Raw genomic sequence first — 27,094 nt, forward strand, 5'->3', positions numbered from 1 at the left:
ATTTTCTGTGTGAGTATACCACTAAATATGTAGTTAGACTTCAGTAGCTAGGAAGTTTCCCCATTTTAAGTTTGCCTAATTTTATAATATTTTTATTACATTTATTTAGTGTGTGTTGTGTGTGAGTCACAGCATGTATGTGGAGGTCAGAGGACAACCTAGGCAAGGCGATCCTTTTCTTGTGTGGTCTCTGGGATCAAACCTTGGCCATCAGGTTTGAGGACAATCACCTTTTAACCTACTGAGCCTTCTTGCTGGCCTTAATTTTGCCTCTGAATTATATAAAGTATCTTGTGGTTTCCAGCTCAGATTTATAGAAGATGGTACGTGTAGGATTCCTATTGTATTTTCTAGAGCTGTCTGGGGGATGTTACCTAGACTGTGTCTTAGAAGCAGTCATACTAGTATCGCTCACAGTCGTAGATGTCGAGGAAGCTCAGCTGTGGTAAGGGAAGCCCGAGTGGGTGGCACAGATGCGGGGTGCGGAGCTGACGGGGCTCATGGAGGTGTTCAGCCCAGTACTTCCTGTTTCTGAGTGAAGTTGTAGTCCTGGTGGGGGAGGATGTGAGAGCTTTGAGGATGAAGGCCCAGCTAACTGCCATGGTTAGGATCTGAGGTAGAGCCCTCTACTTACTTGTGTTTATTCCGTAGTCATTGTTGATTGCATGGAAAAACATGTGGGGTAGCTGGATCATACGCGTCAGTGTGGTCATTCCTCCATCACCTTGACAAAGAAAAGCCTGCTTGTGTGAGAGTTTGTGGGCTCCAGCCCATGGCTCATTGGCCTCATTGCTTTTGGACATTTGGTGCAGCTGTGGGGGAAGCATGTGGCGCCCTTAAGCTGCTCTTGTTGTGACCAGTAATGGAGAAGGAAGAGGAAGGTTCTGGGCCCCACACCTTGTAAGTCTCCCCACTTCAGAACCAAGCTTTGAACACATGGGCCTTTGGGGGAACATTCCAGACAAACAGCAGCTCCAGCATGTAGCAGGAAAGATGCAGGCATGATGGAAGAAAACTCTTTGCAGTTTTTACCCCACTCCTGACTTCTCTGTGGGTTTTAACTTCTCGCTTTTAGCTTCCCTCCAGTCCTTGAGGGGAAGTTGAGAGATGCCTGCTTGGTCCTCCTGAATACAGAAGGAAGCCTCCCAGGCCGCCCTTGCTGTCAGTTTGCAGAGGTTCTCTAAAGACTAGCCGAGGGGATGGTTCTTTGCACACAGCTGCTTTAGGAGCGGCAGGTGATTTGCTTCCTTTCTCCTGGAAGCACAGTCAGAGAAGACTGAGGTGACTAATGACCACAGCAGCCTGTCAGCTGCTCACCACAGCTCTCCAGGCCTGTGTAGCTACTCCTCTTGAGTTGCCACCAGTCCCTGGCTCTGGAGTCTTAGGCCTCCATTACTACTGGCACATTGCCTCCATGACAAGTATGATCCACACCTGTGAGGAGAAAGTTAGTTCGTAAGCTAAAACCCACCTAGCATGCCTGCCCTGGGTGTTTCCACAGTCCGTGAGGGCTGGTGAAGTTCATTTGGTACAGTGCTTTCCTCCAGTGCAGAAGGCATTGGGTTCAGTCTCTTGTACCCTGTAAACTGCAGCCTGCCTAGTGCATGCCTGTGACCTGAGCACCTGGGAGAGGGGCGATGAGAAAGTAAAGTTGCCTTCAGCTAATGATGAGTTTGAGCCTAACCTAAACTACATGACTCCGTCTTCAAAACAAAATGCCATTTAAATTCCAGAACTCAGGAAGCTGAAGTGGGGAATGTTGAGTTTAGGGCTAGCCTGGGCTATACCTTAAACAAATAAACAAAACAAAATCATCATTTAAAGAATTCAGCTTACAATGGTGCTTTCCAAAATACTGGGTAGAAGAGGGTGGCCTGGATTGTGTGGTTTATTTATTATTTGATGACTGCTTTGCTGTCACCATCATTGTACTGTGAGTGACTTGAGGCTTGGGCTGGCAGTGAAGTACAGCTCCCAGCAGGACCTCCAGTGGCTGTAAATGTCCTGGACTTTTTTCCTCCTTGTGTTTTTGGGTCTAGAGATTTTTGAGAGTTACAGTCCACAGTGCAGCTAACCCAGGCCTCCCTGTTGCTTTTCAGCTGAACCTCCTGCTGTCAGTTTCTAAGTAGTCCCAGTGGATCACGAGTGTCAGCCGTCTGTCCCATGGGGGAGGCCTGAGGATTCCTGCAGTTTGCAGGATGCCCACGACCCCTGTGTGGGACAGCTCCTGAGGAACACGGATGTGCTGCGTGCAGAAGGAAACCTGGATGAAGCAGGAGAAGATCAAAATGCCAAAGATTGACAACAGGGGGAGCTGCCTCATTGAAATGGTCTCCAGCAGTGGAAAGACGTGACAGGGAGCCACGCTTCACAGTGAAGTGTCCCTTCACACAGATTGTGCAATAAAGTAGGTTACAGTAGTAAATAGTGATGATGCACTTCCTAGGAACTCCGCTCACTGGAAAGCTTCGAGGTCACAGTCGCCCCTGTGGCTCTGCTGCAAGGCATCTCTCCATGGGCAGTCCACAGACTTGGAGAACTCGTACTTCTGTATCTTCTGTATCCTGAGGCAGTGTTCCTCCTGCTGGGTTGAGGTTGAGTTGGAATGGAGTGGTTGCTGTCAAGAAGGCATCTTCCTTTTCCTGGACTCAGGCTATCGTCTTTCTGTGGGCTGGTACTAGGCAGAGGCAGTTGCAAGAAGCCAAGGCCTCCTGTAGGGTTCTCTCCTTGAACTGCGTCCTCCTCACTAGTTATGTGTGTCTTGGTTATGGGGATCTTCACAGTACCAGCACCAGTGTGTGAGTGGGAGTTACAGGTGAAGGTGTTTTAGCTGGCACAGCCTAGAGAGAAGGAGACCTGTGGGGAGTGGGTCTCACGGATGGAGCTTAGTTGCGGCCATTCTTTATAAAGTGAATACTCTTTGGTGGCCTATGTTGTACTAGACACTAGCCTTCTGGTGCCCCAGTCCTGCCACAGCCGAACACCTAAGTGTGGCAAACACTGCCCATACCTTAAATAACACCAGTCAAGAGTCAAAGGACTATAGGCATCTATGAATTTTCTTACAAAAAATTTTCCTTTGAATTTGGGATTGGCTTGGCTTTGACCCTGGTGTTACAGTAAATGTAGCCTGTTTCTTAGTTCAGTAACTCAGACCGTCGTCTGGAGGGTGGGACAGTGCTGAGGGCTCTGAAATAGGGCAGGTGACCTCATGGTGTAGGCGGAGGGCCAGGAGCAACCTGTTGCACAGTGTGCACATGGGTGACCCATCCTGATGCAACAGGCCACTTGTTTCTCAGCCCAGTTTAAATTGGTGGTGGCTGTTGCTTGGTAGAGCATATTACTCTGTATTTTGGGTAACTCAAAGGTAAGAGGGTCCATATTTTTTCTTTGCTATAAAATGAATGAGTTAGGAAGATTGTACTTACTATTTTAAATACATGTCTTATGTGATAAACTGTAATATTCAGTTCTGTGTATTATATGTACATTGAGTGTTCAGATAGCCTTTCCAAAGAAACGAGGATGTGACCGTTGTACAGCGCTGTGGCCCAGCAGTCTGATGTACAGAGCAGGACTTGTTCGGGGACTCTTGTTGGGCTTTGATTTTTTTTGTTTCTGAAAACACTCACGTACCTTACCAAGTGCTGGGAGGGTGGTACTGATCCAGTTTGTTTGCTGAATGAATATTTGTTTAAATCTGTACAGTTTCACGTGTTTACTTATACAGAGTGTACATACTTTGAAATAATTAATTTAAAATGCTTTATATTATTTAGCTAGAAATTACTGTTTTTAATAAATAAATTTTTTTAAAAAATAAAGATCTTTGCTTCCTACTTTGCTGCCATGTGTTTAAGTATGTGGAATCTTTAAAAATATTTTATTGGGACAAGTTGTAGACAAGTTGAGTATTTATAAGAAATAGTACCTGAGTTCCTTTATCCAATTCTGCTCAGTGATAACATCTTACAAGCTGTGCTGTTTACTATAACCAGAATTTGACATCAGAACACTTGGGTAATTTTAGCTTTCCCCTGCTTTATTGTATAATAATTGTAAAAAGAAGGACATTTTTGATATCTTCTCTCTCTCCGACACTGTCTCTGTTTCTTCTTAGTTTTCTGAGACAAGGTTTCTCTGTGTATCGGTTACAGTCCTGGAAATGCTTTGTAGACCAGGCTGGCCTCAAACTCAGGTCTGCTTGCTTCGGCCTCTCAAATGCTGGGAGGTGTGTTCCACCACTTCCAGCTTGTGAGATATTTTGGTGAGTCAATAGAAAGGGTGTTAATTGTCTGTTACTGCAACAAACACCTAAGATAATCAACTTAGAAGCTTGTTTTGGCTCTCAAATGATTTATTGATTAGAGACTGTCTCTGTTTTTTAGTCAGGAGAATAACCTATCATAGCCACTCTTGGTTTTGAGTAAGCGGGTTTATTAATTCTATAACAAACACAAATAGAATAAGTAGCAAGTAGCAGATTAGAAGCCTCCGATAATAGCAAAGCATCGTCAAATCAGGCATTCAAAATATCTAGAACAAATTGGACCATCCTGATTGAGAACAAACAAAGGAAACATATCAAATTGGGGCTTCCAACACTGAACAGAAATCAAGTTAAAAGATGCTAATCTGAACTTTCTCTTCGTGGATAAGCTTTCGGCTTCCCCTTCCCAGGTGGACGTTTTTATACACGGGACAAACAATAGTAACCTCTGCTGGGAATGGTTCACCTCCTTGTTTTTTCCTGTCCTTGTCACAGAGCCAGAGGGATCAACCTGACTAGGCCAGCCTGACCCAGGACAGAGCCTGGGGACTCTTGACATAAACAGGAGTCTGAGGGATGGCTTGCACAACACAGACAATTTACCATTATAATGTATATTATAGTCCCCATTGCTTTGGGGCCTATGGTAAAGCTGCAGGCCATTGGCGTGGGAAGAGCAGTAAAGCAAGCTGTCCCCTGCATGGCTGGGAACCAGATAAGGAACACAAGGGTATGTGGATGTTCTAACCCCTTCAAAGGCCCACCTCCTGCAAACAGTGTACTGCCTTTGAGTGGCACCGTGGGCTGGAGAACAAGTCTAACACGTGGGCATTTGGGAGACAGTTCAGATCCAAACTAGAATGAAAGGGTTTTGTTTTTAAACTGTAAAAGCCAATTTCCCAGTCCTGTCAGCACAGACGGTTTCATTGAAATTAAGTAGTGCTGTAACAATAATACAAACAAGTTTGTATTTCCCCTCTGGTCTAACAACCCCAGATCTTTAAATTCTCCTCTGCTGATGCCTTATAAATAGAGCCTATTATAAATAGTCTTTTCAAGGGGGCAGTCAGTCAAAGCAGTGATTTTCAGCCCATTATGTCATGACTCATTTAGCAAACCTGTCTTACTGGGTTAAAGGATAGACCCTATTCAGGACTGAGGGATTTGCTGGGATGCTTCCTCTTATCTAGTTTGCCTTTTGTGTTTGATAGGGACAGGATTTCACTGTGGAGCCTGGACCGGCTCAGCAGTCAACCTGCCTCAGCTCAGGTAGAGGTGGTGGTACTGGTGTGTGGGTGACCACACCTTGCTGCTGTGGGAACCCTTCCAAAAAGGATAGGGCTGGTAGAAACCAGTGCAGTGACAGCTATTACAGTCGTCTGACAAATGTCTATTCCCCTTTAAAAATACAGATTAGAAAAAATTCCAGTTATACAAATATGTTCACGACTAGTCAGCTGTAGTGTTTGAATTCTGGTACAAAACATGGAAGTCTCATGAGTGAGTTCTCCACCCCAAAGCCAACCGTTATGTGTTTTGGCATTTAACTTCCAGATTTTTCTATGTATATCTTGAGATAATTTTTCTTAACCAAATTGGGCTCTTTCACACAATTGAATTTTAATTGGTGTGTAGTACCACACAATTATTTACTGAAATATTTTCAAGTTGTACTTAAAACAGTTTGCTCCTAAATATTTTAGCACCAGTCTCTTAGAGAATAATATTCTTTTTCAAGCCCCAGTAGTAGTAGCACATCTAACAGATTCAGTTTCTAGTATGTAGTCTATATGTCCTCTTCCTGTCTGCTCCCTTACAGATTTTTCACAGTCTGCATGTTTTACTTGCATGGTCACATCTCTTCAGTCCACCCCCCACTGCTGTGCATGCCAGTACACACACATGTGTATGCACATGCTTGCATGTGTGTGTGGAGGCCCACACTTGATACTAGAAGCCTTTCTCAGTCTCTCTCAATCTTATATTCTGAGGCAGGGTCTCTTTAACTCAGAGCTCCCTGAAGTGGGAAGTCTAACCCTCAGCTTGCCTCGGGAATCCTCTCCTTGCCTCCTGAGTTCTGGGCTTAGAGTTGCGGTCCAACATCTGCTCAGCATTTATCTGAGTGTTGGAGATCTGAACTCAGTTCCTCACGCTTGCCTGGTAAGCACTTTGCCTACTGGACCCTTCCCTGCCCCTCTTGAGTTCTTAGTGATTTTGACCATCCTCAACTTTTTTGATTGCCATCTCCTCCCTCCCCTCAGGATTTTGTTTTAAAGAAGCTAGCTAGTTTACATGATGAACCAAAGCCTAAATTTTCCTGAGTTTTCCCATTAGCAAATTAGATACTCTAAAGTTAGCGTATATATGGTCTTCCGAAATGCATGAAATGTTTGTCAAGGCAGACATGCACTTGACCATCACAAACAAAGCAGGACCCCCTTCTCCAACAGAACAAGTTGCCAGGGTGACCTACAGCAGTAGTGTGAGTGGTGGTGATGGCTCCATCCATACCCCTCAGCTTCGTCAGGGACAGAGTGCACAGATAGCATTAGGCTGTCCTGACAAGTGTGTGAGATCCTGAGACCATGGAAATGAGGATTGCTTTTGCTTCCTGGCTTCAGCTCATGCTTGCCTGGTCCCATGTCTTTGAGTGTTATGGTGGGACATGAACGACAGAGCAAAGCAAAGATGCTCATTTTATGCATCGAGGAAGGAAGAGGAGCAGCCGGGTCTTTAGAGGACACATCCCAGTTTCCCAACTTCCTTGCACTGGACCCCACCTCTGAAAAGGTCCTCTGCCTGAGGACCTGGGCTTCTAATACACAGAGCAGAGATGTAGTGTCACGAGGTCACTAAACCTTTGATGTTGTGCAGGGGATGTCAGCACAGTGCCATGTTTGTCCCAGCTCATTACCTTCCAACAGTGTTCTGATTCTGCAGTGACACCACTCACCAATAAGGGGTGACAGTTCCATAGAAGTGACCGTGTGGCACCTCTGAGAGCCTTCTCTCTAGCTACACTTCAGCTGCTTAGGTGATGTTTTGGGGCTGGTGGCATTAGGTGATGGTGGGTGGCAGCCAGTGGGAAATTATTAGGGGAGTATGCCACAGAGGTGGCCAGTGGGTGTCACTGTTTACACTGGAGAATGGCTAACTCTCAGGCTGGATTGAGAAGGTGTTCAGCCTTTTTGGTTGAGGCTGGGGTTAGGGTCATCCTGGGAAGAATGGGTACCCCATGTCTCTTTATATAAAAGACACCTCGTGGCAGGGGTGGGCACCAAGCTTAACTCCTCCTTTTCTACAAACTGCTCCGCCAATGCCTAGGTTATCATGGAGCCTTGTTTACTACATAATTCCATCCTCCCTTGCCACACTGGATTGGACCAAAGTCATCCAAGGAAATAAGGGTGGATGAGAGACCACTAGGAGCCTCGAGTGCTCAGGAGACAGACGCCCATGAACCAGAATGTACAGAAAGTCTCTCTAGGACAAGCTGAGCATCCCAAGATGGGGCCTCCTGGGCTCTGGGCTCCTGGTCTCTCATCCAGAGATCACTGCCACTTCTTTGGGTAAGTGTTTTAGCTAGGTGACCAGGTATTTACTGCTTTGGTCTGTGTAGTTAGTTTATGGTTGTTTCTAATGACCCAAAGAACCCCAGCTATTTGAGGAGTGAACTTTGGGTCCTGTGGGACTTAGGTCAGCTTCAGGCTGAGGGACCTAAGTGCAGGCTGGTGCTGGGTTTCTGTCTAGGTTTTCTTTTGCTGTGACAGAGCTGGGTGGGCCATCTGCCATCTGCCATCTGTGATTGAGTCAGTGTTAGTGACAGTCTTGAAGGCAGTGCACAAACAGTGGGGTCCTTGAGTGAGGGTTTTCTATTGCAATCTCAGCCTGGCATGAGCAAGAGTGTTCTGCACTGTTCTTCAGTGTGCCAAAGGCTCGAGTAGAGTGTGACTTGTAGAATGTCAGCAACATCTCAGTGGCTGAGACAGTCTTTTAGAGGGTGTGAGTCTTGCAACAAAGTGGATGGAAGGCAGAAGAGTTTGGGGGTAATTGAGGTTTGGAGATACTCTGAAGTGGGCAGTCATACAAGTAATAACTATGGAGTTAAAAAGGTGATGTCACTCAGTCGACAGGTAGCTTAGAGGATGTGAAGGAAGCCATTGTGCCTCTCTTGGACTCTGTGTCCTCAACAAAAATACTACCTGTGTCACAGAGCCCCATGAGATGGAGTTTGAACAGCCCTTAGCACAAAGCCAAGCTAGCTCATGGCTCAGGCCTGGTAAATGGTAGTTAGAATCATGACAAAAAAGACCTACAACCGAGGATGGGACTGATCCTGTAAACCAAGGCAAATGCAGACACCCAGCCTTAACTTAGTGACACACATTTGGGGAGGGGCCGATCAACTAGTAACTTCAGTGATGCTTGCCATGTGGGTTCACTGTTTAAAGATACAACCTGCATGAATGAATTCAATACTCTTGACTCTGTCGTGGCAGGAGTCATTTCTAGGCCCATTTTACAGATGGCAAAACGGAGGCATAAAGCTGCTTGCCTAGAAATGCACAGATAATGAAAGACAGAGCTTGGTGGTGTGTGTCTTGAGTAAAAGCCAAGCACTGGTACTGACAGTCATAGAAGAATCTCTGTACCGCAGGGATGAGAACAAGGGGACAGACAGATGTTGGCTAGGGTTACTTACTGGATAATAATGTGTCTCTGAGTGGTTAGATCAGGGATAACCACTAAGCCTTCTCTGTGCCCAGCCTCAGATTCAGTTTAACTCCCCCCTCACAAACCCTATTTTTTTAATCCCTAAGAAAAGAGCTACGACAGGTCTGGACTACAAGTTGACTCTCAAAGTCTTTGTATGTGCCCTGCCCTGCGGTTCCTCCTTTCCCAAGACATGCAGTGGAGGTCTGAGACAATTTGGTGGCTGCCTTAAGACCAGATTTCAGATATCTTTTCACTGAGGTCCCCGAGCACCACCTGAACCACTGCTATGAAGTTTTCCAAATCAGACAGTGTCAGGGCGCTCAGACTCCTCATTATTCTCTCCAGAAGGACTTGGATCTTCCAGGACGTTGGGCGGGGGTCTGTCTCCAGGACCACCTTCTCCATCAAGGCTTGGTGCACTTTTGAGTTAATAGGCTGTGGGGTAAGTAGACGGCTGGGTGAGGATCAGTGCTGCTCTGATGCTGGGTCCTACCATGACTTAGCCCCACCGTGGCCATGATGAATTTCTCTAGAACTTTCACCCTCGAGGACAGGTCTGACTCACCAGCTGTGCTACCTGCAGCCTTCTTGCTGTGTCCCAGATGCCCACCTGGCCTTCTCCTATGGTCACATGATCTGATACACACTGATACTGTGTTCCTTCAAAACTAGAGGGGAGCCAGCCCTCGTGTCTGCTGGTCTGTGCTGTTTCCGGGTGTGTATGTGAGACTACTGAGTTCGAGAAGGACCTTGCATCTTGCTTTGACTGTTGACAGGGCTACTGTGAACAAGTGAAGCTCTTTGGGACATTGGTTTCCCTGGTGAGCAAGCCTGAGGCGCTAGCATGTTACACAAATGCATGTGAGAAAAAGAGAGGCAGTACGGTTGAGGTGGTAATTTGAATAAAAATGGCACCCATAGCCGGGCAGTGGTGTCGCACGCCTTTAATCCCAGCACTTGGGAGGCAGAGGCAGGCGGATTTCTGAGTTTGAGGTCAGCCTGGTCTACAGAGTGAGTTCCAGGACAGCCAGGGCTACACAGAGAAACCCTGTCTCGAAAAACCAAAAAAAAAAAAGGCACCCATAGGCTCACAGGAAGTGACACTATCAGGAATTGTGGCTTTGTTGGAGTAGGTGTGGCCCTTTTGGAATAGATGGGGCCTTGTTGGAGGAAGTATGTCACTGAGTGGACTTTGAAGTTTCAGTTGCTCAAGCCAGGCCTAGTGGCTCACTCTCTTCCTGCTGTCTGCCAGTCTTGATGTAGAACTCTTGGCTCCTTCGGCATCATGTCTGCCTGAGTGCTGCAATGCTTCCTGCTGTATCTACAATGGATGAAACTTCTGAAATCAAAGCCAGTCCCCAATAAATGATTTTGTTTATGAGTTGCAGTGTAAAAGTACTGACTGCTCTTCCAGAGGTCCTGAGTTCAATTCCCAGCAACCACATGGTGGCTCACAACCATCTGTAATAGGATCTGATGCCCTCCTCTGGTGTGTCTGAAGACAGGGACAGTGCAAACAAATAAATCTTATTTACAAAATCTTGTGGACCATGTCCTTGCCTCTCCCCAGAGGTTGGTTTATGGGTTTTTTCCCCCCTTCTTCCTTTTCTCTTGACTCTTAGCACCCATGTAAATTATGCTTCCAACTTTGTATAGGTTTGTAAGCTTGCCCAGAAGTGAGACCACTGTTGAAGTACCACCGAGGTCTGAGTGAATGAGTGTTCGCTCTGATGCCTGTGGAGTCTGCTGAGGATCCCAGCTCTAGAGCTGAGCACTGCTCCCTCCCGGGCTGCAGGGCTGCCCTGTGCGACAGTTCCTAAGCTGATTTGGAACTCTGCGTCTTCTCCCTCAGGTTGTGTTGTTTTGTTTCCTCTTCCCCCTTTTCTTCCTCTTTTATAAAGGTGATTGACTAGACCCAGGAAGGACTCTTCAGTTATATGAATTTGTTTTATGAAACTCCCATTCATGGTTTTCCTTACACTTCTCATTGGCACACACAACTGATGAGCTTCTGTATTCGGCAGGCTGGAAGGGCCTGGACAGTGTCTTGGTTTCACTTGTTTTATTTTATTTTTAAACTAAAGCTATATAAAGCTTGTGGACTAAACAGAATAAATTGCTAAATTAAAAAAGAAAAAAGAGTTGCAGTGTTCATGGGCTCTCTTCACGGCAATAAAAACCCTAACAAAGGCAATGGTTAACCTTGGTGGCTGTGCTGGGTGGCTTTGTGTTAGCACTGGCTAAAGTCATCTGAGAGGAGGGAACCACAGTTGAGAAAATTGCTTCTATATGAATAGGTTGTAGGCAAGCCTATAGGACATTTTCTTAATTAGTGATTGATGGGGAGGTTTTTGTCCTTTGTGGATGGTACCATCCCTGGGCTTGTGGTCCTGGGTTCTATAAGAAAGCGGGCTAAGCAAGCATGGAGAGAGAGCCAGCAGCACCCCTCCATGGCTTCTGCATCAGTTCTTGCCTTCATGTTCCTGCCTTGTTTGAGTTCCAGTCCGGACTTCCTTTGACAATCAGTAGTGATATGAAAGTGTAAGCCAAAGAAACCCTTTCCTCCTCAACTTGCTTTGGTCATGGTATTCTGTTCCAGCAACAGAAACCCTAACCAAGACAATTGTAAAACGTGATTGGACTGAGAATCATCTTGGAGATTACTAAGGCACACTTCTATGTGTGGCAGTGTTTTTAGATGTGGGTTAATCCCTTGATGGATTTTGAATATGATGGCATTATTGGTGGGGATGATGGAAAGCAGGAGGTACAGCCTAGTTGCAAGCAGTAGGTCCTGTAGACTGGGTCCTCGGGGTGATATATTCCACTCTCACTCCCTTCTTAGATTCCCTTTGTCTGATTTTTGGTCAGGGGAGTAAAGACTTTACCTTGAACTTGGTGCCCATATTGAGACAAATCCGCCTCTGCTTGGGGGGGATGAAGCAGAAGATGACCTTGTCCTGGCTCCGTATTTGTACACGGATGTACTTGTTGAGTTTCAACGTGATGCACATGAAAGGGGGCGCATGCACGTGCATGCTCAGGTCCCACCAGTTCCAGGCCTTCTGCCGCTGCTTGCCTTTGGGGAAGTAATAGCCCAGAAGTTTGCTCAGACTCAACCTAAGAGAAGGAGATGTGTCAGATAGGACTGTGCTGGGGCCAGGCTACAGGCTTCTGGTCCCTCTGACCCTCCCACTTCCCGTCCTTCTCTTGGACCCACAAAGTTTTGGTGGGACTGCTAGGTCAACATGACACAAGCTAAAGTCATCTAAGAGGAAGAGTTAAGAAATTCAGAAAATGCCTCCATAAGATCCAGCTTTGGGCACTTTCTTAATGAGTGATTGATGCGGGAGGGCCCAGCCCACTCCAGATGGTCATCCCTGGGCTAGAGGTCCTGGGTTCCATAAGGAAGCAGGCTGAGCAAACCGTGAGGAGAAACCCAGTAACAGCCACCCTCCATGGCCTCGGCATTAGCACCTGTCTCCAGGTTTCTCCCCGTTTGAGTCCCTGCCCTGACTTGCTTCCCTGCTAAACAGTGATGGGGAAGTGTAAGTGTAATAAACTCTTTCTTCCCCAACTTGCTCCTTTGGTCATTGAAGCAATAGTAACCCTAAGATAGTAGGATAGAGAGGTCCCAACAAAGAATGTCTACTCGAGTCCAGGTTCTGTCTTCAGACTCAGTCATGGCCTCCCTTGGCCTCACACAGCACAGCCTCCTCTCCTGAGCCTCTCTCCTTGCTCCTATGCTCTCTCCAGAGCTTTTTCTGTGTTCTTCTCTTCCCTATGGATCTAAGACCCAAAGAGTAGAATCCTCTGGATGCAGTCAGCACTCACCTCTGCTCTGACCGTCTCCCTGCCTTTTGGTTGTTGACAGATCTTGGGACTGTAGCTGCTGTTTGATGGCTTTTAGACCTAACTTTATATCAGGGAGAGTGAATGCCCTAAGATCCTGTGCCTATAATTTTTTATACAACTCAGGGCAAGTGACTGTCACCCTTTGAGTCCGCGTTTCTTCACCTACAGTGGCCAGATTCTATATTTCTCCAAGTTCTCTTCTGGACTTAAAACTTTAGAGAGAAGAGATCCTACTTATGTCACCAGACAAGAGTTGTGACCATTAACTACATTTCTGGCCTCAAGCCCATGTGCGTCCTGTATCTGGGATGTGACTTTGCAGACAGCACATTCTACACACATGACCTTCAGGGGAGAGTGGATGGTACTCAGGGTAAGAAAGCCAACCCGGGAATGATGTCTGAAAGCCAAGGCAAAGTGGATAAGAGGAGACTTTTGGAATTAAAAGTGAATTTGGTTTTGATGAAAATAAGTTAACTAACCCAAGCTAATATGCGTCCCCCATACTGTACCCACCTCGTCTGGATCAGGAAGTACTGAGAAAGAGTGAGGGATGGTTTGAGGGAACCTAGTTATCTTCAACTGTAAAGGGATTTAAGAAACAAGTTTGATTTTAATGAAATATTTAGAATATGTCTTTTGATTCTGGATTCTTTCTATGGTATGCTTGTCTCTGAAACCCCTTACCAAAGCTTCTGGAATAGTGGGACCCAGGGCCTCCTGGGTCAGTTCTCACAAGGTTGGACTTTTGAGAGGTGTTTGGAGGTGAAGCCAATAAATAGCCTGCGGTCAGAGTGACCATGATTGCCCTTTCACACTGGGGGATGCTATGGCACCTCCTCCGAGGACAGGGTCTGCACTCGTCCTTTGTGGGTGCCCTTTCTCATGTTCCCAGCATGTACAGACTTCCACCACACAGTTTCTATGTGTTTCAAGTGTTGGAGTCTGAAGACGCAAACTTACCAGATCCCTCCGTCCTCATTGTAGAAGGTGGCATGGCCAGTGTTGGTAACAAGGCCTCGGATCTTTTTTCGTACAGAGTCTTCCAGAACAATATATGTAAGCTTTTCAACTCCTTTGCAGAAGATGAGCAGAGCCAGGTTCCCTGACGGATAGCTGAGAGTTGGTTAAGACACAATCGGTTTCTTGGGACATCCCCCCACCCCCAAAAGGTTAGACCCCGAAGAGGACACAGTCCTCAGTCAAAACCCACATCTTAGGCCAGAATCACAAACAATCTAGGTGTCAATTGGAACAACCCTCTTCCTCAGTGGATACTATATCTGGCCTGTGCCATTAGGAAAGAAAATATGGAAGCTCTTCCCACTGTGGTAGGCAGCTATTTTTCCATCACTTTGATGTACCTGGGAAGAAGAGACAAGGAAGGCAGGCAGGTGACAGATGTCCTTCAAAGGTGAATGGAGCCACAGCATCCTCGGCTCCTGCATCTCTGCTCTGAGCACCCATATGCTGGCTGGCCTGTGACTCCTACCAACTCAGTTTATCTGTTCCTATGAGGGGACTAGACTGGATCCATGGTACATTTGTGTGGTGCTGGGGCATGCACAGGTAGATAGAAAACTCTTATTCTACTCACCTAGGCCATCTCGTTCTAGAGAACTGTGTTCTCAGGGCCGGAGAGATGCCTTAGAAGTCAAGAATACTAGTTGCTTTTGCAGAGGGCCAGGTTTATTCCCAGCACCCATATAATGGCTCACAGCTATCTGTAACTCCAGTTCCAGGGGATCCAATGCCGTCTTTTAACTTTCACAGGGACTACATGGTACAGGTATGTACATGTAAGCGAACCACTCATACACATGGATAATCTCAAAAAAAAAAAAAAAAAGAAATATATTCTGACTATTGCAGGGGTAACATGTGTGAAATGAAGTGTGGGTGGCATTAGCTCTTTCAAACCTGGGAGTAAAGCGGCTCCTGTTTCCCCCTAAGTGCTTGGTGATTGGCCGCCACCGCAGGCACACATTCCCCCTATCCCCCCAGGCTCTGCCTCTGTTTCCCTGTGGTAGTCTGTGTCCTCAGATGGCTTGAAAGTGGGTAGGGTCCTGCCTTACCATTCCCTTCTTCAGTGTTCCTTCATCTTTGACTAGTTACATTCCCAAGGATGCTCTTTGCAGATGAAGCCACATTCTATGGCACTGGAGGTTAGGACCTTAACGTGTCCTTTTATGGGAAGACAGCTCAACACATATCACTGGCAAATTTAGGTTTTCAAAGCCTTGTTCTTGATTTCATTTTAATAAATTATATTTTTCTAGGAAATTATCATTTTATGTAAAACTTTGCATTTATTGCCATACAAAGCTTGCATATGGTGTTAAAAAAAATCTTGGCTTCCTCTGTTTATATGTCTTCCTTCTTTATATTTATAACTTAAAAAACATTTTTTCCCCCTGGATCAGTCTTGCCAGGAAGCCTGCTTGCTTTGCTACTTTTTCTGCAGACTGGTTTATGTTTTATTTATTCTATTTTTTCTGTCTTGTAAGTTTCCTTCCTAGCTCTGGATGCTAATTTACTCCTTGGATTTTCACCTTTCTTCACGATTCCTCACCTCTCCCTGCATTTTATGAGGAGATGAAACAGCGAGGCCCAATATTGTTTTAGCTGTTTCCTAGAAGTGAAACCGTCTTATTTTAATCTTTAGTTCATTCTTAATATTTTCAAAGATCAATATGATTTCTTCTTTGACATTGGAATTATGTAAGTGTGCTGATATTTGACAATGGGTGTGGTACCTTTGGTGACACCATCACTGTTGCTAATTAAAATGCATAGGGGCAGGAGGACATATTTTAAATGATGTTTGCTGAGGTTTGTTTAGTGGGCTATTGTGTGCTGCATCATCACACACATCCCGCGGGTGTTTAGAAAAGCTATGTGTCTCCAGTAGAGTTGATGATGAAGCTAATTAGAGAATGTTTCCTTTAGTTTATTGGAAGTGAGGGAGGGTCAGGGTGGGAGTGGAGGGTGGAGGGATGTGAGGGAGCCAAAATCTAGTGACACTTCTAACCCTTACCGTGATCTGTGTGACCTGGACAACCCTTCCCTCTGTTTGCAGGAGTTTAGCTGGGTTAAGTTGCTTCGATTTCCCTTCTACACATAGGACTGAGAGACAGAGGGTGCTGAGCATGTATGGAGATCAGAAGATCCACTATGGTGGATGGTGCTGGTTTTCTAATCTATTCCACCCCACTGAAGACAAAGCCACTGGGATCGTCTGAACATGGCTGGTTGATTTTCCTCGGAAGGCAAACTGATGGAATTCCTCCCTGGACACAACAGCTGGAGACCCTTGCCTGGCTCCCTTGCAGCTATGTGGGCGCTCACGGGCATTGTCCTCATTGATGGACATATTAAATGTGGCTTCTAGCTTTGTGAATTCTGTGCAGGCAAGTAGACACCAGAACTCTGAGATGATAAAGAACTCTGATAGAAGAGCCGAGGTCTCTGAGATCCATCTCGTAGGAAAACCACTCAAAGAGCTTCGAGATTAAAGTAAGTGGACATAATGTGAGCAAGCGTTTGTTAAACTGTTTACTTCCGGTAGCTACTGAGCACTGTCCATGCCTTAGTGTCCTGGAGAAAGTGGCTCTGTGCGGTCAGTGGATGCTAAGGTTTGGATCTTCCTCCCTCAGAAAGCTTACACCTTGAAGGTGTGGTCCCCAGTGGATGGCACTGCTGGGAGCTGGTAGAGGCTTTGGGAGGTGTGGATTTAGTTGGAAGAAGACTAAGAACCTTGGGGGGTCAAATGGAGACCCTGGCCCTTTCCTTGGCGTTTCTGCTTCCTGCTCACTGTGCAGTAGAAGCTTTGCTCAGCCACAGACTTTCCACTGTGACATTCACTCAGCACGGGCCTGAAGGCACAGGGCCAAGCAACTGGGGACCGAGACCTCTGAGACTGTGAATCAAAAGAAATTTTCCTGTTTCTTAAGTTAAAGACCTCAGTATTTCAGCATAGTGGCAGGAAATGATCAAGGCTGGTCATGTCTCCTTGATTTACAGATGTCCTGGGGAAATGTCGCAGGGCCTTCATACTTGTTTGTACCGCATTTGCGGTACTCCTCACCCCCATGCCTGAGAATTTCTCTGGTACTGTCCCTACCCTAGACATGCTTTTGCTTGTACTCTGCTTGGTCCAGTAATAATCTTTCCCATTTGCCTTCAAGAGACAAGAGCATCCCTTCATTCAATCCCTTACCCTGCCTTCTCCCAGTGACAAAGCACCAAATAGCATATTTGTGGACCAGTTCTCTCAACTGGATCATAGTCTTACAGGAATGGGGCTATTGTCATGTGCATCTCAGGAATTCTCACAACAGGGCGCTCATGTGTGCTCTGAGCACGTGTTCACTAAAGGTGTAAAACTCATCTTTCAGGCCTCTGCTCAGATGCCTCATTTTTTTGAGCTTCTGTGCGCATGCTCAGTGACTGACATTTTAAACACAGTTTCCACTCAGGGCTCAATGATATCAGTCCCAAGTAAGATGTTCTATCAGGTTTCAAAAACACACTGTGTGTGGTGGAGCAGGCCAACACAAAGCTGGGTGGGAATGTGTCATTTCCAAGCCTCAGCCTTTCTGTCGGTATCTCTCCTGAAGTGGTTTGCTTGTTACCATCAATGAACCTATGCTGACACACCATTGCCTCCTCACTTCCACAGCTCACACTGGGCTCCATTTTGGGGCAGTTACTTCTGTGGGTTTAGACACATGTCCAATGGCATGTGTTATGTCACTATGGTGTCATACCGAAGTCACTACAGAACAGCTTCATGCCCCTGAAGACGCCCTGTCTACCTCTCCCTCTGCATAGCCTCTGCAGCCTCCACAGCCTGTCAGTGTCCCAGAATGTGAGAACATTGGACCATACAGTCTGCTGTCTTGCCACCAAGATGGACTCGGTTCCTTCATGTCTCTTCATAGCTTGGTAACTTTTCTCTTTTTCTCTATTTCCTTCCTTTTCCTTTCCTTTCTCTTCCCTCCCACCCTCCCTCCTCTCTTCCTTCAGCTCTCCTTCCTTTTTCATTTTGTTCATCTTTTTTCCCTCTTTCCCTCCCATTGCTCCTCATTGTTTCTGTCAGGTCTTGATATATAAACCAGGCTGATTTCTTATTGGTGATCCTCCTGCCTCAGCCTTCTAGCTCCAACCTATACTTGTCCTATAGTTTATGTATCTGTTCATGTGTATAACTGATTTTTAAAATATCAATTCTAATTTATTACCAAGGAAACTATTTTTTTTATAGATAACAGGTAGTTTATTATTAAAGAGTATTTATTTTAAATTGTGTGTGTGTGTGTAAGAGAGAGAGAGAGAGAGAGAGAGAGAGAGAGAGAGAGAGAATGTCATATGTGTGGTTGCCTAACAAGGCTAGAGGGGTCAGATTCTCAGAGCTGGAGTTACAGGCAGCAGGCAGTTGTGAATTGCCTGATACGGGTACTGGGAATTGAACTTAGGTCTTCTAGAAGAGCCCTATATTCTCTGCCATGTCTCCTGCCCTGCTATGCAGTTTCTTTTCTTTTTTTAATTGGATATTTTATTTATTTACATTTCAGATGCTATCCCCTTCCCCCATTCCCCCCCACCCAGAAACCCTTTATCCCATTTCCCCTCCTCCTGCTTCTATGAGGGTGTGCCCCACCCATCTACCTACTCCCTCCTCCCCACCCTCGAATTTCCCCACACTGGGGCATCCCTCCCTGTGTGCTCCCAGGCTGGTGGTTTAGACCCTGGGAGCTCTGGTTGGTTGGTATTGTTCAGCTTCTTCAGTCTTCTCTCTACCTCCTCCATTCTGTTCCCCCGCACATTACTTAATACAGGCCCTACAGGGAGAAGACTTGACCATGCCTACTAAAACCGTAGTCAACGTTCCAACAACCCACACAGGCAGCTGTGTCTTGACATATTGAGAACACTTTTCTTGTTGGTGTCCATTTCATATATTGGCCATGACAGCGCTCTGATGATGTGTGTGCCTCACCTGACCCAAAAACAAAAACGAAAAGCCCTCTCCCAGTGAACTCACCAACACACTGCCATCTTTACCTTCATCTTTGCCTGAGCCCATCTGTGGTCTAGATGTAATCTCCTCGTGAGAGAGGGACAGCTTACTAATATCTTTTCCTCAGGCTTCTCGGGCTGTTGCAGAGTTGATATTAGGTATGTAATGGTGATGGCCTTCTCTGGAATCTTCTGGCTAGCTGTTTTCAACGAGTGATGACAACTGCTTTCAGTAAGGTGACTGCGCCAGTTGTGACATGGTAGGGAATTAAGTTACACTCCATCTGTCAAGCTTTGAGGGCTCAGCCACTCTCTAGGTAAGGGGGAGGGGTGCCAGGGGAGCAAGGCCTTTGGAAATGGAAAGTGGTGTGTGTGTGTGCTGAACTCCAAGATGTCTGTTTTTCACTGATTCATTCAACAAATATCATTCTGTGCCTGACATGTGCCAGCCCAGTGCTGGACGAGAAGCAGAGGTGAAGCAGGGCCAGCACAGTCTTGAGAACGCAGGCTTGCGGCTGTATGCTCACTAAGAGCACAGACACAGCGGTCAGCGCAATGCATGGCTATGAAATGAAAACATGGGCTAACTCAAGGGCTAACTTTTCAAAACAGAGGAAATGTACCTGGGACATGTTCTTTTAATGTAAAATATAAATGTTAATGTGTTATTTAAGATGTAGGGAAAAGCCTTTCTCTTGAGGTCTGATGACTGGGGCTCTGTGATCATTTCTTTCTACTTACACAGCATTCATGGTTTTCAATTATTTATTCATTTATTGACGTAGGATCTCATGTAGGTCAGCTGGCGTTGATCTCCTGATCCCCCTGACTCTCTCTGGAGTGCTAGAGTTACGGGCACACGCTTTAGCTGCTGATTTATGCAGTGTTAGGTTTTGAACCCAGGACCTAGTGCATGTAAGGCAGGCACTCTGCCAACTGAGCCACATCGCCTGCTCTGTAGTTTATTTCTTACTATTCAGTTCTGGCAGTTTCAAAATAGATTGAATGCAGAAGCATATAATCTTTAAAAATATCCTCCTTGGTCTCCAGATCTTATGTATGTTTGATTCACATTGTATTGAAAGTAAGTTTTTTAAAAGTTATTTTCTTATCAAAGACCATTTAACTTAGTTTTCATGGCAACACATTCCTATAGTAATCATTTTGTTCATTTTTTTTTCTTTTTAAATAACAGTATAGCTTCAGGGGCAAGCTCCCTTCCCGTGCTTCATGGTGAGTTGAACATGGTGCTAGAGACCACAGTGGGGACCTGCTGTCTGTGACATCTCTCAAGTGCATGTATGGTACCACCCAGTACCCAGAATTTCTTTGTGTAGCTCTGTCTGTTCTGGAACATACCCTAGCTGAGGCTGGTCTCAAACTCACAGAGATCTATCTGCCTCTGCCTCCTGAGTGCTAGGATTAAAGGTATGTGCTACCACCGACACCTCTTATAGCTTATTCATTGGAAAAGATAGTTCTGGATAGGAGATGCTATTTCATTTAATGATGCAAAATAAAACCACAAAGACCCTTATTCTGAAATTACTAAGAATTTCAAGACAATGCCAGCAGGGCTTTAAAACACACAGAGCCATTCTTGATGTGACTCCTTGTATGATGGTGCGCTAATTCAACCTTAACTTGGAAATTAGTGTGTTCAGAGATATTGGGGCAGTCTATCAGGAATATGAGTCAGTAAGTCAAACACAGGAAGCAAGTGAGTAGCATCTCAAAGGTGCCTACAGACTTTCTTAGAACTAGCTATATCAGAACCACAAAGGGGAAGCTGCTCTTGAATTAGACATTGTTTTTTCTGTATAGACAGCTCAAAGGCTTTAGGCTTTCAGATGTCTAGAGAGACAGGGTGTAGGCAAGCATGATGGTGGTACATTATGGTGAACCCAGCTTTGTATTCTTTTGTTTTCAAGTTGCAAGTTATACTGGTTCATTTTAACTCTAAACTTAGCACAACTGAGGGTCACATGGGAAGAGAGTCTTCATGAGAAATTATCTAGATCAGGTGGGCATGTTTGTGGGTCAGTCTTGATTGTGGGAATTGTCCTATTGTTAACTGACGTAGGAAGACACAGAGTGTTGTGGGTGGTGCCATTCCCTTAGTAGGGGGTCCTGAATAGTAAGTATTAGCTAGGATAAACCTAACTGGAAGCAAGCAGGCAGGCAGTGAGCAGATGTGGGTGTAGACTGGAAGAATGGTTCTTACCTTCACGTTGCTTCATAATCCACATAATTGTTTCTTTGTATTTTTCAAAATTTTTCTTCAACCTGAAGGGAATGTAAATCATCTTTAAAAGTCAAGCTTAATTCATGTTTACATCCCACACTACATGGCGCTGTGGGCCTAGAGGCTGTGGAATCTTATATCAGGGAAAGGGAGACAGAGGGCTCGACTGTGTGACTCAGATTCCCTTTTGGTCAGCACTCTCAAGAATTAAGGAAGACACATGCCGTCTGTGCAGTGGTTCCCACATGACCTGTAAATGATCAGGGTATAACTGTGGGTTCTTGGATCCCAAGCCTCTCAAAAAGAGTCCAGTGAAGGTCATCTTGGGCCCCAGGGCAAACAGGGAGGTCCAACTGCCAGGGTAGCGGTATGAGTTAAGTTGCTGTCACCGTATTTTCTAACCGCTTACCTGAATCACATGGGGGTTACATCTAGACACGGCTTAGAAAATAACATTGTCCACTAACTGGCCAGAGCTATTGGAAACTCCTTGAAACTCAAAACGAGATGCAGTCATTCAGATCACTAGATCCAACCAAATAAATGTGACACTGATATCCGTAGGAGACAGACAGAAAATCAGTCTTGGTAGGAAAGTTTCAAGCAGGCTTAGCCAATGTGATTTATCTTTAACGTGAAAGTCCAACCAAGCACCACTTCCCACAATGGTCAATGCCTTTCACCCGCATCCACATCAGCATACAAAGCAAAGGCACTGCTTGCCTTTGTTCTTGTCTTGTGCTTTGCATCCATATGATTTCCTTCCTTCTTAACTTTGGGTCTTATGTGCATTTACCTCCTGTGTGTTATCCATGTCTTTGTGCCTGGCCTGGGATTGCTTCCTGACTCAGGGCTGCAGCCCAACCCTAGTTCGGTTCTTTTCCCCGGGTTGTGGAATTTACACTTGTCCCATTCCACATCTGGCTTTCCAGAACCCACTGACCAGTCACCCTTGTCGGTTACTTACAAGGCTCCCAGCTTCTTCCTGTTTTCACCTTCCATCAGCTTGCTCAGGGGTATGTTCAGGTCATCTTCCATTTCACCCTCGATTGCCAACTCACGGAGTATTTCCCTAAACACAGACTGATAGGTGCTGGGAAGAGACTACAAAAGGATCACAAAATGAAGTGGCCCAGAAGTAGAATTGATGATCCTCTGTCAGTCAATAACTTTTCTGACTCCAGCTGTGCCAGGGGACATTTTCGTAGATGACTAAGAAATGCCAACCGTGTGTGTGTGTGTGTGTGTGTGTGTGTGTGTGAGAGAGAGAGAGAGAGAGAGAGAGAGAGAGAGAGAGAGAGAGAGAGAGAGAGGAGGGGGGCTGCAGAAGTGCAGAAGAGCTAGAAGGATTTTCTTAAAGAAATCTTCCAGAGCCAGGGTGATGACCACCCGAGCCTAATGACCCCAGTTTCACTCTTAAAGCCCATGTAAAAAACCAGATGGAGTAGCATGCTTCTGTAATCCCAGCATTCATGTGGTGAGACAGGAGAATTACCCAGAAGCTTGAGACCACATGGAGTATGCAGAAGTGTCAGCAGCAAAGCAAGAGAGGGAGCTGGAGAGATGGCTCAGTGGTTAAGAGCACTGACTGCTCTTCCAAAGGTCCTGAGGTCAATTCCCAATTATATATCAATGTGTAATTATATAATAGGCATTAAAATATATCAAAAAAAGAAAAGCAAGAGAGACTCTGCTTCAGTAAGGGAAGCAAGAAGACGTGTCCTCTGACTTCTACACACATGTTGTAGCATGAGTGCACTCATGCACTTGCACACGCACACAAGTACATGCTACATAAAAACACAAATGGATAAAAAGAATAAAGAAATCTCCCATTATTGGGTAACCCTAGCAGAGTCTCACAGCACTGGGGATATGGAACCTGAAGAGGTCACCTCCTGTAGCCAGGCAGGAACTCCAGTGGAGCGATAGGGACACCAACACACCCACAAAACTTTTGACCCAAATTTTATCCTATGAGACATGCAGAGATGGAGGATGAAGGAAAGACTGAGGGAGTGACCAACCAATAACTGGCTCAACTTGAGACCCATCCCATGGGCAAGTACCAATCATGATTAGTAATGATACTCTGTTATGCTTGCAGACAGGAGTCCATCATGACTATCCTCTGAGAGGCTCCACCCAGCAGCTGACTCACACAGATATAGACACCCACAGCCAAACAGTGGATGGAGCTTGAGGACTCTTATGGAAGAGTTGGGGGAAGAATTGAGGGCCCCAAATGGGTTAGGAACTCTACAGGAAGACCAACAGAGTCAACTAACCTGGACCCTTGGGGCTCTCAGAGACTGAGCCACCAACCAAAGAACATACATGATCTGGACCTAGGCCGTCTCACACATATGTAGTAGATGGGCAGCTTGGCCTTCATGTGAGTCCAGAACAACTGGAGTCGGGGCTATCCCACAAGCTGTTGCCTGTATGTGGGTTATGTTCGTCTAGCTTGGCTGTCTTGTCTGGCCTTAGTGGGAGAGAATACATCTAGCCTTTCAGAGACTTGATGTGCCAGGGTGGGGAGATACCCAGGAGGTGCATCCACCCTGTCAGAGGAGAAGATGGAGATAAGGGAGGGATTGTGGAAGTGGGCAATGGGGGGGGGGCAGTGATCAAGATATAAAATGAATAAATTAAAACAAAGAGAAATCTCCCATTACTATCAGACCCTCCTCTTGTCTGCCCCCCTGAAGAATCATGTTTAGTATTTGTGTGCTACGAAATCTTTTGGGAATATAAAATCATGTTTTAACTATGAAGATTATAGACTACAAACATGTTTTTCACATTTGAAGTATGCAGCGAGCTCTCTGCATTCTACAAATGACCAAGGATGGCTGTCTTACTCGGCGCCATGGCTCTGTAACACCTAGAGCAGTCATTAGCTGTCTATGTGTTCATAAATGGAACCATTCTGTGCCAAGGCTGTGCTGCTGACTATGACTGGCCCACAGGTGTGGCCTCACAGTGTTTCTTTCTCGCATCTCTCTTGATAGATGACAAAGGCTGGCTTTCTGGAGTGGAGCTAGGGATTAATTGAACCTGTTCCCCACTCAGCTCCAAGTTGAGGATACTATGGTTGGTATTATTCAGTATATGATACTGGATTGGGTACCATTAATTTGTTGACCTTCTACAGTAAGTGAATGACTGACCTTAAACTTTCGAAGTTACATCTGATGTGGGACAGTTACAGGGATGTAGCTTGTGGTTCATGGAATTTCTAGGTTAAGGGGACAGCTTGGGGCTGGCTTGCCTGGTCCTCATCTCTGAACTTCTTTCCCTACTGAGACACCATTGCTTCAGGGAAATTTGAGGTTAAAGCCCTGGTACTGGCATTTCTGCTTTCAGGTTCCTGCTGACAACCCTTCCCAGGGATGGGATGAGTGCCTGTCCAGCAATCTCTCACTACACTTTACATTCCATATTCTGTTTGCCAGAAAATACAGTGTCCACTGTAATTCCCCAGGCAATAGACCCAAGCGAATGGCTCCCTCAAGGTTCTTGTCCTATCTAGGCTGTGCTGCTCCACTTGATTTAGTCGGCATGTGTACCTCCTAGGTAAATCTCTGGTTGTTAGGATAAGAAAATGTTTGCTTACCAAGACTTGTGGTGCATATATATATATATATATATATCTTAGAAGTAAAAATAAGTAATAGCAATCAGAAGTAACAAGTGGATTGGGGTTTCATGGTACCACTGGGGATGGAGTCTGGGGCAGAGCTCTCAGAAGGACCAAGGCTTTCAACACCTAGATTTTGGGCCTAGCATCCAGACCTGAAAGTCACCTTCTGCTCTTCAAGCCAATCTCTCCTTGCTGCTTGGCTTCAGAACTCTATAAACTAATGAAGACTCCATAGCAACCTCTCCAACCACGATCTTTCTCTGAGGCTCTCGATGGACTACTCTTGCCTTTTTTTGTTTTGTGTTATTTTTCAAGATGGGGTTTCTCTGTGTAGCCTTGAATGTTCTGGAACTCACTCTGTAGACCAGGCTTGCTTTGAACTCAGAGATCTGCCTGCTTCTGCCCCCCGAAGTTCTTGGATTAAAGGCGTGCGCCACCACCCAGCTTATTCTTGGCTTTTAACTGGACTTTATCTGGATCTCTTACAGGTGCTCAGCACTCAGTGTGGAAGCTTCTGACTTAACCTGCAAGCACGACTTTCCCCTCTTTACTTCTCCTGTCTGCCTGTGTCACTGCATCTTATGTCATGTTCCTAAGCAACCAGACATCAGAGCAGTTCACCAGTACTGACATTGTGAAGTTGCTTTTCTCCTTGTCGTCAGTTTCTCCATTGCAACCCACCATCTATAAAGCTACCAGAGTGACTTTTAAAAATGTAAAATGAATTCTCAATGTTTCAGGGCCCTCTGGTTGGATCTCCTAAATTTTATATAATTAAATATATTATATACACATTCATATGTATACATACACACACATACGTGTGTAAATTATGTATATATCAAATACACCCCAGCTATGCTTTTCAAAAGATTCCTTACAGAAGTAAAAAAAAAACCCAAGTGACTTATGAAATACTTTTTGAGCGTGAAAAAAGCTTTTAATAAACACATCACTCTTCCCACTCTGACAGATGGGTCCCTGTGAGGACCGTTGTGAAGGGGGATTCTCGGTCTCTTGGGAAAAGGAAAACAGCCCAATGTATTTGAACAGAAACTTGCTTTTTTGGGGGGTGGGGTGTCACAGGGCTTTACATTGTAGCCCAGGCTGACTCAAACTCACAGTCATCTTGCTTCACCCTCCCCCTCCCCCTCTCCCTAGTGCTGGGATTACAGGTGTAGACCATCACATACAGCTATCATTATCTTTTGAGTCAAAGATGCAGATTCTCTCTCTCTCTCTCTCTCTCTCTCTCCCTCCCTCCCTCCCTCTCTCTCTCTCTCTCTCTCTTTCTCTCTCTCTCTCTCTCTCTCTCATGTGTGTCTGTGTGTGTGCGCTCGGGCGTATGTGTATGTATGTATGTGTATGTATTATATAGTGTATATTCTGGAAAAATACCCAATGCTAGGGATTTGGTATCAGTTAAATACATGTATAAGATATGTAATGAAATACAGATTTCCAAAATATATTATTAAGGGAAAAGTAAGAAATAGACAGAATGTATATTCTGGACTCATGGTGACTGGTTGTGCTACTGTAATGATCACTCTACTTAATATGTATTAACACTTCCAGATGTGTCTATAACTATACTACATAACAGCTATGTCTGGGAGGTGAAGAGGGTTGAAACATTTATTTTACGGCCTTTTCACTATTTCAATATTTAAAAAGCACGTGCGCAGGGTAGCTTCAAGACTCAAAATCTAGATTGAATCAGACTACCTTAGGCAATGAGTAAGTCTGGTTGTGTTTCATGTCCTTGGTGGCAAAGCCCTGGGGCCGTGAGGGCCTTGTGATAGGAGATTCCTGCTCAGACCATTTGTCCCCAGGAATGCTCTGGAAGAATGCAAAGTGTGGCCTGCTATTCCCAAGTCTTATGCAGCTACATAAAGCCATGTAGGGGATTGCAGCTCTTCACCCACTTACTTCAAAGGATTCCTCTTCCCGCTTGTCGAAAGGTTCATTCATGAGTGTGTCCCAAAAGACCCCTTGATGGAAGCTGTCTGATTCTTTCAGTGTGGGGAGCAACATCAAAAGGAAGCACATTTGGAGGGAAAACAAACCAGAGAGAAAAAAGAAAACAAGGACAAAAGGAAAGAGATTTATGATCTCATCATTTCAAAAATACCCAAACCAAAACAAACAGAAAACTCACAAGCTTCTACCAGTGAAGCACATTCATCAAATTATTCAACAGGAGGTAATAATAGAATAGTCATGGAATAAGTCATTTCAGTGGCTGATTTACAGGAGCTGCTGTGGTCCTGGCGTCTGGTGAATGTCAGCTCGACAAAGTGATGCTTGTATGAAGTGAAGTAGGTGGAGAACAGGCAGA

The 27,094-nt window shown here is 45.4% G+C and overlaps 2 protein-coding genes across 3 annotated transcripts in view; one reads left to right on the forward strand and one right to left on the reverse strand.

Moving 5' to 3' along the window:
• The window catches only part of Cog3 (component of oligomeric golgi complex 3), a 51,089-nt gene extending 47,250 nt beyond the window's left edge, over positions 1-3,839 (forward strand). Inside the window, exon 23 of one of the 2 annotated variants that reach the window (XM_028754241.1) lies at positions 2,100-3,839. In XM_028754241.1, the coding sequence (XP_028610074.1) occupies positions 2,100-2,129 (30 nt within the window). In that variant the 3' untranslated portion in view covers positions 2,130-3,839. Of the gene's footprint in view, positions 1-651; positions 988-2,099 lie in introns of those variants that run through there. The other variant, XM_028754243.1, reaches the window with a different exon arrangement.
• Positions 3,840-9,211: 5,372 nt separating this feature from the next.
• Positions 9,212-27,094, reverse strand: part of Erich6b (glutamate rich 6B) — a 35,126-nt gene continuing 17,243 nt past the window's right edge. The window contains exons 6-13 of the mRNA XM_028754275.1: positions 26,686-26,762; positions 22,075-22,211; positions 21,087-21,148; positions 18,908-19,062; positions 14,120-14,205; positions 13,805-13,957; positions 11,875-12,106; positions 9,212-9,421 (exon numbers count right to left, since the gene is read on the reverse strand). Coding sequence (XP_028610108.1) covers positions 9,212-9,421; positions 11,875-12,106; positions 13,805-13,957; positions 14,120-14,205; positions 18,908-19,062; positions 21,087-21,148; positions 22,075-22,211; positions 26,686-26,762 — 1,112 coding nt within the window. The remainder of the gene's footprint in view (positions 9,422-11,874; positions 12,107-13,804; positions 13,958-14,119; positions 14,206-18,907; positions 19,063-21,086; positions 21,149-22,074; positions 22,212-26,685; positions 26,763-27,094) is intronic.

The sequence above is a fragment of the Grammomys surdaster genome, unplaced genomic scaffold (assembly GCF_004785775.1).
Source record: "Grammomys surdaster isolate TR1022 unplaced genomic scaffold, NIH_TR_1.0 125985, whole genome shotgun sequence".
In the NCBI taxonomy this organism is placed as follows: Eukaryota; Metazoa; Chordata; class Mammalia; order Rodentia; family Muridae; genus Grammomys; species Grammomys surdaster.